Source organism: Amphiura filiformis, chromosome 11, assembly GCF_039555335.1.
Source record: "Amphiura filiformis chromosome 11, Afil_fr2py, whole genome shotgun sequence".
NCBI classification, from domain to species: Eukaryota; Metazoa; Echinodermata; class Ophiuroidea; order Amphilepidida; family Amphiuridae; genus Amphiura; species Amphiura filiformis.
Window position 1 is genome coordinate 65,367,583 of NC_092638.1, and position 20,536 is coordinate 65,388,118.

General features: G+C 38.5%; 1 protein-coding gene across 1 annotated transcript; it reads right to left on the reverse strand.

Moving 5' to 3' along the window:
• Positions 1-408: 408 nt before the first annotated feature.
• On the reverse strand, positions 409-6,417 carry LOC140163869 (cytochrome P450 2U1-like). Its single transcript, XM_072187182.1, has 3 exons — positions 6,051-6,417; positions 1,219-2,163; positions 409-602 (listed from the first exon to the last, which is right to left on the reverse strand). The coding sequence occupies exons 1-3, from the start codon at positions 6,415-6,417 to the stop codon at positions 409-411; spliced, it is 1,506 nt and encodes a 501-aa protein (XP_072043283.1).
• Positions 6,418-20,536: the final 14,119 nt, after the last annotated feature.

The window sequence follows — 20,536 nt, forward strand, 5'->3', positions numbered from 1 at the left end:
TCAACAGCTGTGTAAACTAGTAATTAGGCAAATATACGAAAGTTTTTCATATGTTCCAGTTAAATAGGCCTGTGTCATTTGAAATCGCAACTTTTGTTACACGATTTTCTATGTATTGGTGTCAGCTCGGATATTAAGGCATACCAACCAGCCATACTGTGGTCAGAGGTAGTTCAACTATGATCAGATGATATAAGTCCATATCCATGTTTCATCAATTGTGGAGATTTGCTATTTTTTGTTTTTTGTGGAGTTTATAGTTGACTCATAATAAACACTAATGATTACAATTATTTAAAAAGCATTATGGCGGCCATTTTGAAAATCCAAAATGGTTGCCAATTGAACCTATAATTTCTAATCAGACGATCAGATGTAGTTCAACCAAAGAGAGAATAATCTCACCACCTATTCCCTGACAACAAATTTGACAGTGCATGGCTTTGGTGTAAATGTTGCTCCTAACTTGGCTCCGTATGTGCCTTCAAAGGTTATAGGTGGCGCATCGTCTGGTTTCACAAGTGAATAGCGATGAAGGAGATGGGTGAAAAAAATAAACAACTCCATCTTGGCGAGCTGCTTGCCAGTGCAGATGCGTCGTCCTGTATGAAGAAAAATATCAGATATGTCAGAAAATGTATTTCCTCCTTTTTTGTGTCTACGACTATAAATATCTTCTATCTTAAAGGAGAGAGAGCGAAGATTATTGTGCGCATATGTATGAGAGACATGAAAGAGATATGGGGAGGCGGAGAGAAAGACAGAGACAGGGGAGGGAGATTGGGAGAGAGATAGAGGGTGAAAACAGCCCAGCAAAAACTTATATAATATATAATAACACTCCACGCAAAACGGAAAATATAAAAAACATATAAATACAAAATACGTACGTTACAAGCGTAATGGTTATAACGCGTGGCGCGAAAATAAAAGTGAAACCGCGCGAAAAAATTGTATAAAAAGGGGCGCTGAAAAAAATAATAATTAAAATTTTAAACTGTTGAGGCTAGCATTAAGTCCATTGGGTTGAAGGGTATAGGCCTATATACTAGTATACTCAGACACCATTTCTTTACGTGACTTCAGAATCACGGACGTCGCACATACATGTACACTACCTATATCTGCACGTGCTAAGCAGTGTATGGGGGTGAGAAGAAATTCTACAATTAAATTCTGTGATTTCTCAACACTCCCTAAGATAAGATTATTACTTACCAACTCCAAATGGACACACTTCTTCCTTTGCAAGGTATTCACCAGCTTCATTGATGAACCTTTCAGGGTTGAATCGATCAGGTTCTGGAAACGCAACCGGGTCTCTCATCACGGCATAGATGTTCGAAACGATGGTCGCACCTTTTGGAATACGGTACCCACGAAGTGTAGTCTCAGCACTGGCCGTATGGAAAGTGCTGAGTGGTAATAACGCTACATGACGTTGGACCTCCAAGAGTGCAGCTCTCGTGAATGGCATTTGGGCTTGATCAGATAATTGGGGTAATCGATTGCAACCAACCACCGAATTTATTTCCTCCTGAATCTTCATCTGGATATCTGGATATGCCATCATGTACAAACAACACCAGTCTAAAGTTGTGGACGTTGTGTCAGCTCCACCAAAAAACATCAAGTACAATGCAGCACGCATATTATCCTCTTGGAGATATGAAAAAGGGTCATCAAGTTTTGGCGCCTCTTCTATTGCTTTCAAATAAAGGTCTATAAAATCTTTGGGGGTTTTAGCGTCAAAGTCGTGCCTGTGTTTTTCAATATGTGTGTCAATGAAATCGTAGATGTCTTGAGCAATCTCCAGCATTTCTTTAGACTCTTTATTTGGATAGTATTTTGGACGTATCAAACACCAAAATCCTGCACCAAGAAGGTACACAATACGACTGTTTAAATCGGTAAGATGGCGAAAGTGTTCATCGTCGTAATCATGACGTACTCCAAACACAATAGAAAATAACACATTACAGGTACCGTTGACGAATAAATGATGTGGATTACACGGTATGCCTTTGAGGTCATCCAGCTGCTGCGAGATAGACTTACATTCCGCCACAATCTTATCCTCAAAGCTCCGCTTCCCGATGCCAAATTCTCGATAAAATTTCCTATCAAATTTCCTATATTCTGCCATGTGTTTATACGAGTGATCTGCAAGTAAAAAATGACCACTTATAGTCATTGACTGATTTTCATACTAATGCACAAATCAATTGTAGTTGTATTGTAATTGACCGGGGATGTAACAGATCAATGTGTCCCCGCAGTGCGGGGACGTAGTGGGGGAGTGTACGGGGATGTAATGCCTCTCAAACAGGCCGGGATCTACCCCGGGAGTGTACCCGGGACGTAATAGAAGAGTACTCACAACTGTGCCGGGTCGTATGCGGGGGAAACACTCGCGGGGACTTCGAACATGGTGCCCGGGGCTAGGGGCGGGGACTTGGCCGGGGATGTACCCCGGGATGTACACAGAAAGCCGGGACTGTAACATGTTTGCAACCGTTTCCAAAATTACATCCCCGGGTAGGTCCCTGGCCGGGACTACAATTGATTTGTGCATAACAAACCTGTATGTGCACCTGTATAATTATGAAAAGGTTTATTTATGATTTGAAAGTATTTTGTATTTTAAAATAATAATATTGAAAAATCAACCAGAAATTAACCAAACCATAATTTAATGGGCACAGTCACTAAGATGGCGAGGTATCATAATTAGGTATAAGTCAAAATACTGACATACAATATCAGGCACGTTTTATTTTGTGACACGGAAATGTCAAAACAAATACAATCTATCGAAAATAAAATTGTGTCCAAACCTATGAGAGACTCCAAAGTTGAATTCACCGGGCTCCTATTGCAAGTAGTTTAATATTATACAGGGGCGGATTTAGAGGGGGCGCACCCGGCGCGCGCCCCCTCTAATTTTTGTAGAGCGGCGCCTGACTACCGGTATATGTACTTTTGCAGAGCGGCACCTGACTTTGTGTGGGCGCCGAGCCCCCGCGGCAGCGGCGGTGGCTCGGCACCCCCTCTTTTGAAAATTCCTGGATCCGCCCCTGTTATAGCATAAATGCGGCAACTACCATGCTAGCGTATTTTTAAAATAGCAGAATTGCGCTAATAATACACTTTTTAAAAGTACTTACAGCACAGTATTTATGAATATTATCAATCATCCATGCAGATCAAATAGTTGACTAAATTATAATTCTATTCAACTGGACTTACTATTTATGGTGGCTACGGTATCACGTCATATCCATGACGCATCATCAGGCCGACTGGTCTTGAATTGGCTCTGTATTCTTGACCTGTCTTCTACCATCGTGACGTCACACGAGAGAAGGATAAGATTCCGCAACGCAAACAAAGTTTATGCGATTAATTGCCAGGATTCGGACTGTGAGAACTACTACATAGGGGAGACAAAACAACCTCTCCACAAGCGCATGTATCAACATCGTCGCCGCAGTTCAACAGGGCTCAACGACTCTGCGGTATACACGTACCTCAAAGCAGCCAAACACAACTTTGAGGACAAGGACGTTATTGTGCTTGATAAAGAAAGGTATGAAAGAGGGGTGAAAGAAGCTATATATGTTCACAGGGAGGAGCCAACCTTGAATCGCGGAGGGGGACTTCGCCACAACTTGTCCAAGAGTTACGAACCGACCATCAGGAAGATCCTCGACGACTCTCGTGTGACGTCACTTCTACCATCGTGACGTCACAGGTCAAGAATACAGAGCCAATTCAAGACCAGTCGGCCTGATGATGCGTCATGGATATGACGTGATACCGTAGCCATCATAAATAGTAAGTCCAGTTGAATAGAATTATAATTTAGTCAACTACTTACAGGGTGTCCAAAAACCCAGAACTCTCATTGCTCCCACTTTTTCTCCTATTTCTGAAAAGTCGAGTAATATATTTTGGCATGTGAAAGAAAACGAAAACAATTATTTCTATCGGTGCACAGAGTGGTTGTATGGGTCATACTGTGGAATGACCTACAAGATCACCAGACCTCACACCACTTGATTTCTTCAAACACCGATCAATTTAATGTAGTGAGGTCCAGATTTGAAAGTTGCACTTACAACAATACAAAAATACACAGATATCATTACACAGATTTCCTTCCATTATACATACTGAATACAAAAGAGCAATGGCCAATTCTCTTTAAATTGCAAATCTTGTGCAAACAGTTACTATTTTCGCCTGCTCATCAGTTTAGTTCAGAACAATTTAAAGAGAATTGGCCATTGCTCATTAAAATGAATCTAGTATATGGACAATATAAGTGTGCTCTTTCATTTAATGACATAAAATTTGAAAAATATTGTTAAAAACACTTGAGGTTTTGACTTTTAAAGCCTACATTGTAGCTGTGGTAGGTCGTTTTCAACAGATTTACCACATTCACCTTGCTATAAACATTGAATTGCGTTATCTGTTGACCTAATGAAAAAGTTCTTTTAGGGGGAAGTTTCCAACGCTTCACGAGTCAACCTCATCTCCAAGTGAGAAACTTGTGCTAGTTTTTTTGTTTCATCCCACAGAGGTTCATGGCCTTCTTTGCAAGCATGTTCGGCTAATGCCGAGCCCTCTTCTTTCTTCTGTCTTGTGGCTCTTCGGTGTTCAGATATTCTGACCTTTAGTGGTCGTTTGGTTTGGCCTATGTATTGCTCACCACAACTGCAAGGTATAGAGTACGCACATGGTGCACTAAATGATAAACTCATCAAATCATTTGGATATTAAACCTTTATGTGTTGCCAACTGAACACCATGTTTATGAACTGAACATCTTAGCCTTTAAGTTTAAAGTTAAGCATTATTTGGACATTTAGTTCATAAACAGTGCGTTTAATCTTTTGTTATAATACTTGTATGCAACTTTGACAAATTTTATACAATTTGCAGATATCTAATATGCACCTTCGCGTGTCACTAAAGTTGGAAAATTTACAGAAATCTTATCACATTTTTGATGATTTTAAGCGGCTGTGCGATATTGAAATTGTATGCACCTTAGCAGAGTTCGTATGCGTTTTTTGCATTCTGATTAACAGTTTTTAAACATAATATCGTTTAATATAGCCGTGTCATTTTATCAAGCTACAGCTAGGTAAAATAATACAATTCAATTAAATCATTTTTAATGAAAACCTACCCTTCTAAATAACACCATCCAACCAATTTCCTTTCTGATTAACATTATATAAAACATAGTACCGTTTTAAAACATTTTTAAACATAATATTGTTAACTTGACATTACTGAGCCATGTGTGAATTTCATCAAGCTGTAGCTAAGTAAAAATAATGACAAAACAAGTCAATTAAATGGATTTACATTTTAAATGAAAACCTACCCATTTAAATAACTCCCAGCCATATATTTTCTGATGAACGTTTTGTAAAACATTAACTTGACATTAGTGAACCAGGTGTGTACTTTCATCGAGCTGTAGCTAGGTTCAAAAAATAAAAATAAAAAACGAGTCATAATGCACTTTCAAAGTCTATATATTTTATGTAGATATTTAGTTCTGGCAGAAAAAAAAACGTCACATCTCAAAATAATGAGCTTACATGGTTAACATGATTATTATTTGCGATATTTTTAATCGTGTGAACAATCATGTAAAATATTCTTAGAAACAACAACATGTCATAATACGCCAAAATTTTGAAACATTGTAAAAAAAGAATTGCAGATAATAATAATGATATTAAATGTTTAAAGTTAAAGCTTGAAAACTAGTTTTGTTGTACCCCAAGATTAAATTCTTAAAATCTTTGCCAAACGATCTTTACCCCCTCCTATATACAGGAAAATTTGCATATTTGAACAAATTCCAACATGTTTCTACACCTTTATATCAAAAAGGTGTCCAAAATATCTGTGCCAAAAATCTCCGGCAAAAATCGCTTGCCCCCTTTTAGCCTGCCACAAATCTTTGCCCTCTCTCTAATTCACTACCTGTCCTCGGGGTACACATTGCACCACACCATACTTACAACAACTGCCTAACAGTCTGTTTTCTAATTCATTATTGTGTCCCTTGTCGCTGAGTATGGGATCGTTATTTGCTTCCTTCATGATAGAATAATCATTGATCACCACAAAGACTAGTCCAAATACGTCAAAACTGTATATCTTCCCGTATTTCTGTCCAAGTCGTGTCGCAAGCAGATGCAGTTCTTCTTGTTTGTAAAACATGGACCACATCAGTTGTGGAATGAAACCCACAATTGGTAAACGCCATGGTCCTGGTGGCAAATTGCGAGGTTGCTGCATCCACCAAACAACCGAAAGAAATACCAACACCAGCACCAATACTGACTTCAAGTTCACTAGACCGTCTTGGTAATAATCAAACATCATTTTTCTATTGGAAAAGACTATGTCTTCGACGATCAAAGTTAAATACGAATTTCAATAGTAGCAGGAATATATTGTACACTGGCTTACGCTATATGTCGTGTGTAACCTTAGACTTCTCCGTAGTCCACTTGCCAATAATTGTGCATACTCTGTCTATTACATTTAAGCTTAAAACTGATTTAATTAATGTGTGCACAATTGATAGATTTTCACAAGTTCGGTAGGCCTATGCGATTTAAACGGGGGAGGGGTGTTTAAATGTGGGGAAAATAAACCAGATCAGATCAGATACCTGCAGACGTGTTTTGAGCATTTTATAGTCAACGGTTACGGCGGATTAAAGAAAAGGTGAACGATATTTATCGTAAATCTTATTTGCATCTTTAGAAGGGTTAGACACTTGTATAATGGCATCAAAACATCAGAAAAACTATTTTTTTTTTATGAAATGTAAGGAATACGCTCGTAACTCATATTACCGTAAACGTTCGCCTAATGGCGCTAAGGAGTTCATGGAAATGAGAGAGCGCCATCCCTGTAAAAGCCGACTATTATCACTGATCATTAAGGGTACGTGTAGTTAAAGGGTGAAACCTATCGACACATAAAATTATGAACAAGATCGAACAAACTTGTTCATGATAATGCGGAAATCATTCACCTGATACGTTGTGGCCCAGTGAGCAGAGCATTAGACTATAGTGCGAGGATAAAGAGAACTTGTGGAGAAGATTGATGGTTCGAATCTCATGCAGTAATTTCTGACAGATTATGATGTCTGTCAATGATTTTTTTTCTGATTTGAGAAAATTTTATTCTCTATTTTCTTGATTTTATCTTTAACATTGTTTATATAATTTTATTATTTTATCTTGTATGTGTCTTTTTTCATGATTCTTTGTTTTTATCGTTTCATTTTAGAGTAACTCAATCCATTCAATCAAATGTTGTAATGAACCTATTTGATTGTATAGGCATTTGTTATGTGTGTGAGACGAACTGTCGATGCGACAAGTCTTTCAATTCGCGCAAATGTCCTTGCCTATGCATCAGTGGTCATAAGAGGTATATCATTTTATTCGAAGGGGGGTCCCAAATATACGGGGGTCATAAAGTCTTGGAAAGAATAATAGGAGGGGGTCATAAAATGTTTTATGACCAAAATGTAGGGAGTCACACGATGACCACAGAAAGTATGTTATTTTATTCAAAAAGACTGATTTCAATACAATTTTGGGGTTTGGGATCATAAAATTTTTGTTGCCGAAATAGGGGGTGCGCAATTTTATTGACGCAGACTTTTTGTAAATTTGGGACCCCCTTCCGGAAAAAATGATAGCCCTCTAAGAGGATTCAAAAGATAACCTCTGCCCCAATAATCCCTAGATATATTTGTTTGAAACTGTTCCACGGAGGATGTATCATAATAGGCTCAGTCTTCAAATGATATAAATAAAATTTGAATGAGTGAACGAACAAAATCATACAACGACCAACTGAATAGAGGCTGTGCATATGACGTATCATCCCGTAAATATGGAGGACCACTCAAATGCATTCAACAAAAGCATGATTGCATCTACCGCGATAGTTCGTCTCACACACATCAGTCCAAGAGAACGCCAAATATGGATCAGGAGTATTACATAATAATACCCTGCTATGACAATAGCTGCACTAGGTTAATCGTATAATCTCCTTATGTGGTTAGCATGGCTGGGCCAGGAAATCCACAAGGTCAGCCAATGTATGTACATGTATTCGGTACATGCGCCATATCTTTTACAATGGGTGATACATTTCTGGTTTGTTTTATTTCAAAACGCAACATTCGATGTTCTAAAGCTTGGTCCAAATCCAAGAGAAGAACCAACTCTAGTAATTTATGTGGTTTCAAATTATATCAGACGTTGCCTTTTTGATAGAAATGGTGTTTGTTTATGTGCACAGTTTCCCATTAGATCATAACATGCTGTTGTACATCCAAGGTCAAAGGTCTTTTAATCCATATTTGGCGTTGTTCTGGGACTGATCATTGAATACTGGCTAGGATTCCACAACACAATGAGAACACGTTATAAATAAGGCGCTTTGGAAGGCACACAATACCCCAATGGCTTTCCATATTATGTGCACTCTATTCAGTATCGAAGCCCGGGTATCGAAGTTACGTAATGTTACTATGTCAACGGGATCACGCGCTTAAGTAATGAACCACGATCGAAACAATCAGTACACAAAAAGGCATACCAAAATAGCGTGATCGCCATACAAACAGTGCTTGGTTCCGATACCATCACGGAGTTACGAAACTACTTCGTGGTCTGATAGTTATATGATCAATGGTCTGATCTACTTGGGTTGGATCCTTTTAAGAAAAGAAAAAATAGCTGATCATTTATAATGCATAAATGAATAAAGTAATGTAGTTACACTTTAATTTGAAACATTGAGGCCGTTCTATTTTTCAAAGGTTATTTAACTGTTAAATGTAGTGGAATATATCACGCATTGATAGGTAACAGGTGGAGCAAATTTTGCCAGTGGTTTTTGTTGCCGTTTGTTCGCAGTGCCTATTTATCTAAAAAAAATAAGAAAATTAAAATTAAATTAAAAAAAATTCACAATATTCGTTCGTAAAATGGGGACAAAATCCAAAAACATTTCTTGACCCGTCTTCACATGAAAGTGGGGGCAGAAATCAAGATTCGAACAAGTACCATTCGCCATTCAAGGCGCACCCTCTACCGACTGAGCTAACGGGTCAGACAATATAATGGTGAAATTTTGAACTGAAGAATATTTAAAAAATATGAAGAAATTACAATGTTATAAAAAGATTTACCAAAATGAGTTAGGTATAACGTATGAATCGATTTACAAATTAAGTCCAATGGCACTTTGAGAAAGAATACCTGAAGAAACCCCAAAACATTTGCTGCTCTTGCAACTAACCTATTGACCTAAAGTATTGGGTCATGTCACGATATTTTTTTCTGACGCATTATGTCCAGGTTGCTCAATTTAACATACACGTATCCTTAATGCTGTTGAGATTTTACAAGGATGGCGCTCTCACATTTCTAAGAATCCAAAAGCGCCATTAGGCGAACGTTTACGGTATATGGCTAATCTAAATTAACAATGTATGTAAAAGCGCCCTCAATTTTCACACAATTGTGCAGTTTATAGAATAAAAATTACCACACAAAAAAACACAGAAAAAGATGAATAATTTGATATAAAACGAGAATCTATGTTTAAAATAGCAATAAATGTATATTAGTGGGATAACTGGTGGTATTGTCCAAGTCTAGAATTGAACATTATAGAATGTTTTGTTAGAAAAACCTTGCGCCACCAAAACACCACATAATTATAAATAGCCATGTTTAAGCTTTTATAGGATGCACTCATTTCACCTCAAGTTCAGTAGTGATATAAAGGCGGTTGTGTCTTGAGAGCATTTTACACTCGGCACGATTCACAGTCGTATCTAAGAAAACGAGTATCATGGGGATCCTCCGTAGGCAGAACCAGTATTTCAATGTCATCCCTACAAGCCATCCATGGACGAAAGAGTAACAGACCGCGTACAACCAGTCAAAGTCCCGTGCATTGTATACTGTGAGTTCTCGCATATTCATGAGGGCCGATTGTTCGACCGTGCCGTGTCTAACAATCACGCCAGCGTTGCGTGCCTTCGCGTATAGGCGATTGAGCGTTGCGTGCTTTCGCGATTATGCGGTAGACCGTAAAAAATACGCAGTAAGTGCGTATCAGTCTCGCCTGTCGCATTTCATGGAACAATCGGCCCTCATAATCGGGTGATGCTGAGACTTGTACCCGGTCAGTAGCGTCAATGCGCGTTGAAATGTCAGGGGGACATTTGTCCTGATCAAAAAGTGGCTGAAAAGAGCAACAAAATTTGTGAGACTGTTCGTTGTGGATAGACATTCTGCCACGGGTTCAATCCGAGATCCTAGCATTATGGTTTATTTTGAAAGTAGTGAAAGTCCAAGTTCGACAGGTTAATACAATGGATATATATAACTGCTCTTCAATTTTATACCTTTTGAAAACATTAGGAAATTGAGGGATAGTCCGTAGCTCCTAAGTAGAGATTACTCTGTTGTTTACATGGTAATCTGATCTATATACTAATTTATATGATAAACTTTGGGGTGATAAGGAATTTTTGTGTGCGGAGCAAACATCCAGATCTTGGAGAAATCACACAGATCTCAGCTGTGACCTCCTGCTACCTACCTGACTTTAATAGTAGTACATTATTGCTGTTAATAAAAATCCAAAATCTGGTTAAATATGCCCCTAAAGTGACCAATTTAACCATAATATGATGTTTTTCATTGGATTTTGGAGGCCATTTTGAAAAAAGCGCCGTCACGGAAAAGTGCTCAGGTTACGGGCTTTTTACCCAAAAAATTCGTGTTCCTCGTGCAAAACTGGTCCAGATAAACCATATGCGAATTTCTTGTTCTCCAAGTGGTACTTAGCTCAGTTTTAACCTGGACTATTTGAGGAGCATAATATACGAAAAAGTGCGATTAAAGATTGATAGGATTAGAAGGATTCAATTCTATTTTGGTTCCAAATGTCACCGCATGTTTTTCACATAAATGAAAAACATAAAACAAATACGTATGGAATGATCGAGCAAAATCCATTAAAAGAAAAACGAGTCTTGTTTATTAGCATAAGTTATGATATGAAGCAAAAATTGTTGAATTAATAACACACAGTACTCCAAAGTATGCAGAAATCATGATATTATGGTTGGTTACAGTACTTTACATGTTCATCTTCCTCTTTCCCGGGATATATGACGTAGCATATTGGGCTATTCCATTTAAAATCCACACTACACCTGTGGAAGATTTTGGAAACATCTTGCTTATGGGGAGTATGAATTTCAAATGGAATTAACACATCAGCAGCTCCATTTGAAGCTCGTCCTTCCTGAAGAACAACTTTGGTTGAATTGGGCTTTCCGTGTTGAAATAAAGTCTAATATAACATTGAGGTTGAATGTTTCTCAGAGGGTGTATGAAATTCAAATGGAGTTACCTAAATGTATGCATTCCATTTGAAATTCATACTCCCCTTGTGGAAGATATTTCCTAATCTTCCACATGGGTAGTGTGGATTTCAAATGGAATAGCCCGTTTGGAAACTCTTTAATTGCTATATAATATCTTTGGAACTGGTTGTTCAATTTCAATGGGGGTTTCTGCAAAATCCAGATTTGCAAATGCTTTTTACTATCCTATTAGAAACTGAAAATGTAATATTTTCGAGTTCCGAGTGATTTTGCTTGATCGCATCACTTATTATAACATTCATGTATGCAATGTAATTAATCTTGAAAGTACTAGTGATATACTGTTGAGCGATTTAAAACATCTGTTTACGATCTCTCTTTTGAGGCGAATGCCGGAGTTATAAACTGTGTGCTTGGTAGTTTATCACCTCAAAAATCAAATATCAAAAAAACGGGATTGAAATCGGACAATGCATGTGATTTAGTGTCTAAATGAAATTAAAAAAAAAAACCTGCCAAATGGGTATACTGACAAACTTGGCTGCATCTCAAGAACTGATTTGCACTCAGAATTTGAAACTCCATAAAACATTGTAAGCGTTGATACACCTCAAAAATATACAACAAACGACATTACTAATCCAAACCATTAATGCTACATCCCTTAATAGCCAGTGGTTGGTAGCGCCCGGGGCGAGACACAAAATTAGAGCCACTACCCACCCCCCCGAGAATATCTTAGACGCCCGGGGAGTCACTCCCATTGTGGCCTGTACACCATCCGCGATAATCAACTTTTGAAAAGCACCCTAAACAAGGATTTAACCCTTGGCTAAAATGATAACGGGGACGCGCCTGTTTTCACATTTTATTCCTTGCATCAAATTTAATACCTTAAAGCATTGCTGTGCTATTGTTTTGGCAACTGGTGACTTGTCATTGTGGTTATTTTCTCCGGGATGTTCGGGGAAATATCAAATTTCAACCACTAATGTCTTTTTACATGCTTTTTGAAGATCATTTCCCCTTTCATATTTACCTCTCGAGCTATCCAATTCCTTTCCGCGTATTAGCACATTGCAATTTTGCTCCCCTTCAAAATTTTAAATGTTTTCGACACCCTAAACATACGCGCGTATCGTGCCTATCCACGAAAAACCTACCCTTTTTACGCGTTTTTATTATCGCGGATGGTGTACAGGCCACAATGGGAGTGACCCACCTGGGCTTAGACGCGGGGGTGTGGGAATGACCGGTTCAATATTTTAAGTGAGGCCGATTTGGCGCCCCCTAGTGGTAGCCCTCGGGGCAAGTTACGCCACTGTTAATAGCTTTTAATAAATGTAATCAATTGCCAATATGCATGATTATACCTCATCAGGGAATAAAACGTAACATTTGATTGGTTGCTTTTTTCCGTGACGACAAAATTGTCCAATAAAGGACAAGCTATTCTCAGATGTCATTTTATTCAAGTCCTGACTTTTCTATATTAAAATACCTTGCAAAACATGTTGTGTCGAACGTTCATGCATTATATCTGAGCAGCCGAATCTTCTGATCCTTCTTCCGAATCTTTCGTCAAATCATCATATCAATTTGTAAGCGCTCTTTTTTAAAAGTCATACTTCACTGATTTGCAATTTAAAGAGAATTGATCATTGCTCATTATCCCTAGACACTGAAATAAAGAAATGCCTCACACCATTTTTTGGACATCTTGTCAGTCAAGAAAGAACGCATAATTTATTCATGCAATGCTTTGAGAAAATTCATTGGAATCAGCCAACTAATATTTATTGATTTATGGTCAACTTTTTCGCTCGGAGTAATTACCCGACCGAGCCTCCCAAACAATTACTTCGAAAGCCAGTTGCGCATATAAACCAAAAGTTCCCTTAACAGGGAATGCACTATCTAACGATAGAGGAATAGAATATAAAGACTGCATCTAACGATGACAATATAAAAGCCGCGGACTTACATATATCAAAAGAAATTAAATGGCTGACCCCTTTCTCATTTTCATATTATATTCATATTTAGATTACATGGTGGGCATCAGCATAAACCAACGCCAAATCTTCTAGTAGGCAAATACCCACGAAGATTGGAAAGACTAAATAGAATTTATTAATGTAATATATGTATAATTATGTACATTAAATTGATCATTGTAGAAAAATGATCCAAAAAACTGCCCCAGATTCCTTGACACACATTGCCATGCTTTGAAAGCTTATGATATCGTATGCATCACTAGGTTATGATGCCTACTCTAAATACAAGGAATAGGATAGCCTACCTTAGAATTCAACGCGATAACTAGCCGGCTGCGCAACCTCATAAAAACTTGATCACAATATTTCCTTTTTACTTATATTTTGTTGAACAAGAAAAATCTGAGGGCATAGTACTTGGCCCCTGTCTAGCTACCCCATGCCAACCTGGTGTTGATTCCTATACACAACATTCATCAACCAAAATACCGCCCAAGACTGAAATGGCATAAATTTTAACACTTTTACTAATGCTTCTGAAGAAGAAGCAACTTAACCACACTATTTTACAACGATATTTGAAAATGAATAACTGCACCACAGCATAAAACGTGTTGCTGAATTAGACCTGAACCTGAAATGATCTACTCACGCACTCTCACCCTTAGTCATACTATTCCGCACGGAAAGAACCTCAGTATATTCTAACCCGAGGGCTCTCAACCAATTATGTTTCCCTTTCTCCTTCCTGACTCAAAATGGCACAAATTAAAATTAATTTTACTAATGCTTCTGAGGCAGAAGCAAACTTCACCACACTATTTCACTGAGAATAAAAATATTACAGCTGCGCAACAGAATAGAACGTGTTGCTGAGATAGAAACTGAAGCTGAAGTGAACTACTCACACACGTACACTCATATAGTCATACTATTATGCAACACAAGAACCTTGACATCCAACATGTTCTGATTTCATTTCATTCTTAATTACATTTTGACTTAATAAAGTTGAAACCTTCATGTGATTTGTCTCACTCTTGCGATACTCCTTTTTGACGTCCTGTCCTCTATTTTGATCAATTTTAATCCGATCAACCTTGACATAAAGGGAGTGGAGGGTGGGAAAAATTTTTACGTCCGATTCTGAATGCTTGACTGATATAGAATGAAAACCGGTACCTAACGGCAACCCGGGCTGAGGCCTTGCCCGCGAAACTATCACGTGACTTCCTTACGGAAGGCGATTTCCGCCACCGGGAAAATAGTGAAACTATCACGTGACTTCACTACGGAAGGCAATTTCAGTCGCGAGATAATCTTATGTTTCATTCGACAGGCGAATTAAACTGCATTCTAGTGACTCTAGTATATGGACAATATAAGTGTGCTTTTTCATTTAATGACATAAAATTTGAAAAAGGAACACTTGAGGTTTTGACCTTTAAAACCTACATTTTGGTCGAAAAATGTGCTTGGATAGGTAGTTTTCAACAGATTTTCCACATTCGCCTTGCTATAACATTGAATTGTGTTAACTTTTGACCTAGTTTTTAGGGGGAAGTGTTAGCTTTCGTTTGATATTTTAAAACATCTGATTGGATGAAGGGAATACTTGAGGTTTCGACAAAAACCAATCAAAGAGACCCATTTTTAGCTAGAAGCTTCACAAGTCCTACATTGCTATGCACTCAACCGTGTAGTGTAATAAATTACTGTGGTTGAGACATTCGTTGCTTGTTGTTCTCTGCTTGGAAGCTCTTGGGACAAAAATGTGTGCTCATATGTATCGAGGTGTAAACTGTGCGCATGATGGTTTATAAGATAATCGTTTTTGTATAGAAACCTTTCCATTATGCTTTTAAAAACCATAAAAATGCTATTCTTTCTATAGACGAATCCAATTTTACGCATTCCTACACCTCAGTGCCAGCCAAGGCTGGGTCCCCGCTGAGTATATCTCACCTGAAATGTGAAATGATGCGTCCTTGGCGGGAATTTTAAACTGCATTCCATCACCCGTGTAAGATGTAGACAAAGGAATGATAAAAGTTTACAACACAATACAATATAACATCGATTTTTAAGCGGCTTTAATCCACCCAATTGGGCAGTCACAACACCAGCTTCGTGCGCCGGGGTCCCAGTAATGACCGACCAAATCCTGACCATGACTTGGCTCGTTGGATTCGTCTATATAGTATATGCTATGACCACCAAACTTGGTCAGAAGTACCGCTTGCCCAAGCTTAATATAAATTGACCCACAGCTTGTGGGTCACCCGAGGTCAAAGGTCAAATGTTAAAAGTTGCCTTATTTGGCTTAAACTTGATGCCAGAATCCTTGATAAGAGAGGAACACGAAAAGGTCAACCTGACGTCACCCGAGGTCAAAGGTCAAATGTTAAAATGGGCCCGAATGGGCTTAAACTTGTGCAAATCATCTTGGATGTGAAGGGAACATGAAAAAGTCAACGTGAGTCTACCCGAGGTCAAAGGTCAAATGAGGTCACATGGTAAAGTTTGCCCGATTGGGCTAAAACTTGGTGCAAAGTGTCCTTGATATGAGGAGAACATGAAAACGTCAACATGAGGTTAAAAGTCAAATGAGGTCAGAAGTTACCACCTGATTTTCGTGGCTCTTGAGCCACAGTAGCTCTAGTTTATACTCTCAGTGACGGTCTATAGTCTATTCAGTTTAAGATGGAACACGACCATGTTCATTTTCCATACATATATTCATAGTTTCATATGATGAAAGGGCATGTTAGACCAACATTCATTAAAGCTACCGCAAATTTCCAAAAGTTTCATACCATGCATTTGACCTTTGTCTTTCCATGGGACCAATTGTACTTTTCCAAAGGTCATGTGCTATCTTATAGTGAACGGACTATAGAGCAGCTTCGGCTTGCTGTCAATAATATTTACCCTACACTTGTAGAATATACACCGTAGTTTGGGACAGGATTCAAAAGAATAGAGTGAAAACGGGAAACATGAAAGGGCTGAATTTAACCATTTTAGCGGCCATTCTGACCGTTAAGACCGTGCAGGTTTTGGGTGGACCAACCAACTCTCTTATAACAAAAGGAAGTCCAGGTTCAATTAAATCAACTGAATTGGGTTCTGGTAAACCCAAGATACTCCAAGACGAATTTCATGCAGAAGAGTCTACGCCATCCAAACCACAAAGCACCCCGAGTGATCCGAGACAAACCGCAACGCGTGCCGCGGCTGCTGCAGGGCTTGATTCCAGGAGTACATCCCCTCCGGATGACGATAGCGAATTGGGAAGACTGCACAGACTAGAAAGGTTTAAAAATCATATTTTACAAACGTTGCAATGGACTGGACCACCAAGCATATCGAACCCCAGTTTACCGGATGAAGTTTTTCAGAACGAACAAAAAAAGACAGGATCGACTTCTAAAGTGTATGTTTTTGCAGGTAAATATGATATTAACCATGTATAGAAAACACTCAATGGCGTAATCGTATCCAAGTTGTACTTTAAATTTACCTTCTTTACACTGTAAATCCCCCATTTAGAGTATTTGTGCGTGGACACCACAAATCAGCCGTAAAGTTGGCCCCGGTCAATTTTGTTTTATTTCGTGTTTAGAAAATATAAATGGTATATCATGCGCGTATTTTGTGGGGGCTTTGAGGGCGCCAGCCCCCGGGGTAAAAGCAGGGGGCGGTCAAAACGAAGGGGCGGCGGAAGAAGAAGGTGCGGCAAAAAGAATTAGTAAAGAAAAATTGGGGGAAAAAGTATAAAAATTTTTTTTTTTTTTGCTCTTCACTTTTTCAAACCACCAAAAAACAATTGGGTCAATTGAAGGGCGGCAAAATTGAATTTTCTTCAGCCCCCCGGGGTAGGAGCGGCCCAGAGGATGATTTAAGCACTTCCCACCACGCCACTGTGTTGACTTGCGGTTAGCACAGCTGTGTGAGTGAACATGACACGACTGCTCGTACATAGCATTGACGGCCATGGTTAAATTTGAATTTGGACTGATATATTTACAATAAAAACGCATTCACAATGCTGGTCGATTTCACATTTTATGTTACCTACAGAAGGTGTGAATTATCCTTCATGCATACATCACTTTAGATCTGAAATCGACCAACTAATAATGACACACGCACAATTCTTAAACAACATCTTTTGCACAGAGTTCAATGGGATTTGAAAAGTAAAGTGGCAGTTGAAACTCTGGTGATAACACGTTTGCAGTGCATGATGGGGCTTCCTTAAATCATCCTCTGGGAGCGGCCACTGTATATCATTTAACTTCAAACGATATCCAGAAGCGGGGTTATGGTTTGTTCCCGGGGGGGTCACTCCCATTGTGGCCTGTACACCATCCGCGATAATCAACTTTTAATCAACCAGACAGCCAAGGACTGGACAGCTAAGACATGGAAAGACCAATGGCTTCAGACTTCCTCACCACTCCAGCGCTTTGTCAAAGACCCAACAGACACCATCCCAGGCTTCAACCTACCCAGGTCTGCTTGGACAAAATTAAACCGCCTGAGAAGTGGAGTTGGACGCTTCAATGCCAACCTGTTCCAATGGGGCTTAAAGGAAAGCCCAGCATGCGAGTGCGGTAGTGAGGAACAAACAGCCGACCATATCATCTCATCCTGTCATCTCCATAGACCACCGAATGGTATCTCCGGCCTGATTGAAGTCGACGAAGCCACCAGGGACTGGTTGATGCGTACTGGGCTTGAAATTTAATGAAATTTATTGATTTGGCTTTTATATCTTGTTTCTTCCTGACATACGCAAGAAGAAGAAGAACTTTTGAAAAGCACCCTAAACAAGGATTTAACCCTTGGCTAAAACGACACCCTAAACAGGGATTTCATTCCTAACATCAAATATCATACCCTAAATTTCATTTCCGCGTATTTAGAAATTGCAATTTTGCTACCCTTTTTTCTAATTTTTCATGTTTTTGACACCCTAAACGCGATACGCGCGTATCGTGCCTACCCACGAAAAACGACCCTTTTACGCGTTTTCATTATCGCGGATGGTGTACAGGCCACAATGGGAGTGACCCCCGGGGTGTTTGTTGAACTCTGTTCCTTCAATAAAATTGTACCTTTTTTCGGTTCTACTTTTTTTCCCACATTTCTGGTAATAAATATCAAACAGTCATAATTGGCGGTCATTTTAAATTATCCCCAAGTCAACGAGGTTCAGGAATGTCCTCTTATTGTTAATTGTTGATTATACATACCTAGACAAAATACAATGCTTTGTTATCCACCACTTGAACAGTATTTAGCCAATGCAAACAAAGACAAGAACTATTTAAAGATTCTATAGAAATAGGTTATTATCCTCTTCAACAATTGATTGGTTTAAACAGTGTTTGATGAGATACTTGTCACAACGAATTGAGATAGCTATGAATACGACCTTCACGCACATTTTACACTGTAACTCAGAATACAATTTGCCGAGTTTACGGCTCATTCGTAGTGTCCAGTCACATTTAGGACAGACAGGGGGCGTAACAAGAGCCTCGGTGCCAATGGACAAGGAGCAATACGGGGTCCTCTTAACATCTCTATTATTAGCCTTATGCCCTTATCCCTAAGAGAACAACCTGAAAGTTCGATGAAGTGCTTTCGTTAGAAGGCTGAACCCCTCCCCCTAACATAAATGTGAAATATCGAAAATTACAGTATTTCTAGGCAAATAACAAAACTAAGTGACCCAAATTTTTAGTTTTATTCGCCATAAATTAGCAAATGGCCATTTGCGACTCGCTTTTCTATTCTATCTTTTTAAAATATACATGAATTCTAAGACGGCTGTTAAATAGATTAACATTTTCATACTTTACATTTAAGTAATTAACACATAGGAAACAAGAGGCAAACATTTTGATTCTTTGTTGTTGGATTTTTATATGACTGGGAATGATATTAACGTATATATTCATTTGTTATTCCATATTTTTATCATCGTGAATAAATTTAATAGTCCTACCTGTAACATGTGTAATGAACTTAATTCTTCTACAGAATTAACGGGTCATTTGATCATTATGAAAATTATTCATGTGTTTCTCATGAATCAAGTAGTCATGGAACCTTTAGTGAAAAAATAATGTATACATAAATCCTAGTGTGTTATGAACTTAATTCTTAATTAATAAAATGTGAAATCGACCAGCATTGTGAATGCGTTTTTATTGTAAATATATCAGTCCAAATTCAAATTTAACCATGGCCGTCAATGCAATGTGCAAGCAGTCGTGTCATGTTCACTCACACAGCTGTGCTAACCGCAAGTCAACACAGTGGCGTGGTGGGAAGTGCTTAAATCATCCTCTGCTTAAATCTAAGCCACAAAATAAAGGTTACTTGATGAAAGTGTGATTTTTGGTTGTTTAGATATGTTGGTAAACATGGTAAAAGCAGAATACAGATTTGGTACGTCGAAAACGGTTAAAAACTGAAGCCGAGTTTAGTAATCATCACACTGTAGCTTCGGACAATCTCCGTGAATGTTTTAAGATGCCCGATGTAAAACGATTGATACAATAGTGATGATGACGATTTTGATGTACACTACTCCATTAGAGGAACAAACCTACGATAAAGAACTTTGGGAATAGGACTCGCTAAATATTTTAACCGGCGAGGTAGGTACCAGGGAATAATCACACGGCTTGGTAGATGCGTCTTGGTTCACTCGTCTCGACTAGTCCCTCAGATTGGTATTCGGTTCATCGTCTCTTCATCATAGGCCTGAGTAGGGGCGCTAAAATAAAGTTCTTCATAGAACCAGAGGTTCAACCAGGGACTTATTTAGGCTTTTAGAATCAGCCAAGCACGAGTATTATCACACAAACATGAAGACAACCAAAACCACAATTTACTGTTAATTAAGTTATATTTATTACTTACTACATCTTCTTCATTCGGTATGAAACTTTATATTAAAACTAACAAGAGAACTAGGAGTAGAACAAACTCCATTATCCAGTAATAATTAGCGAGAATTGTACTCGCTCTAAACTAA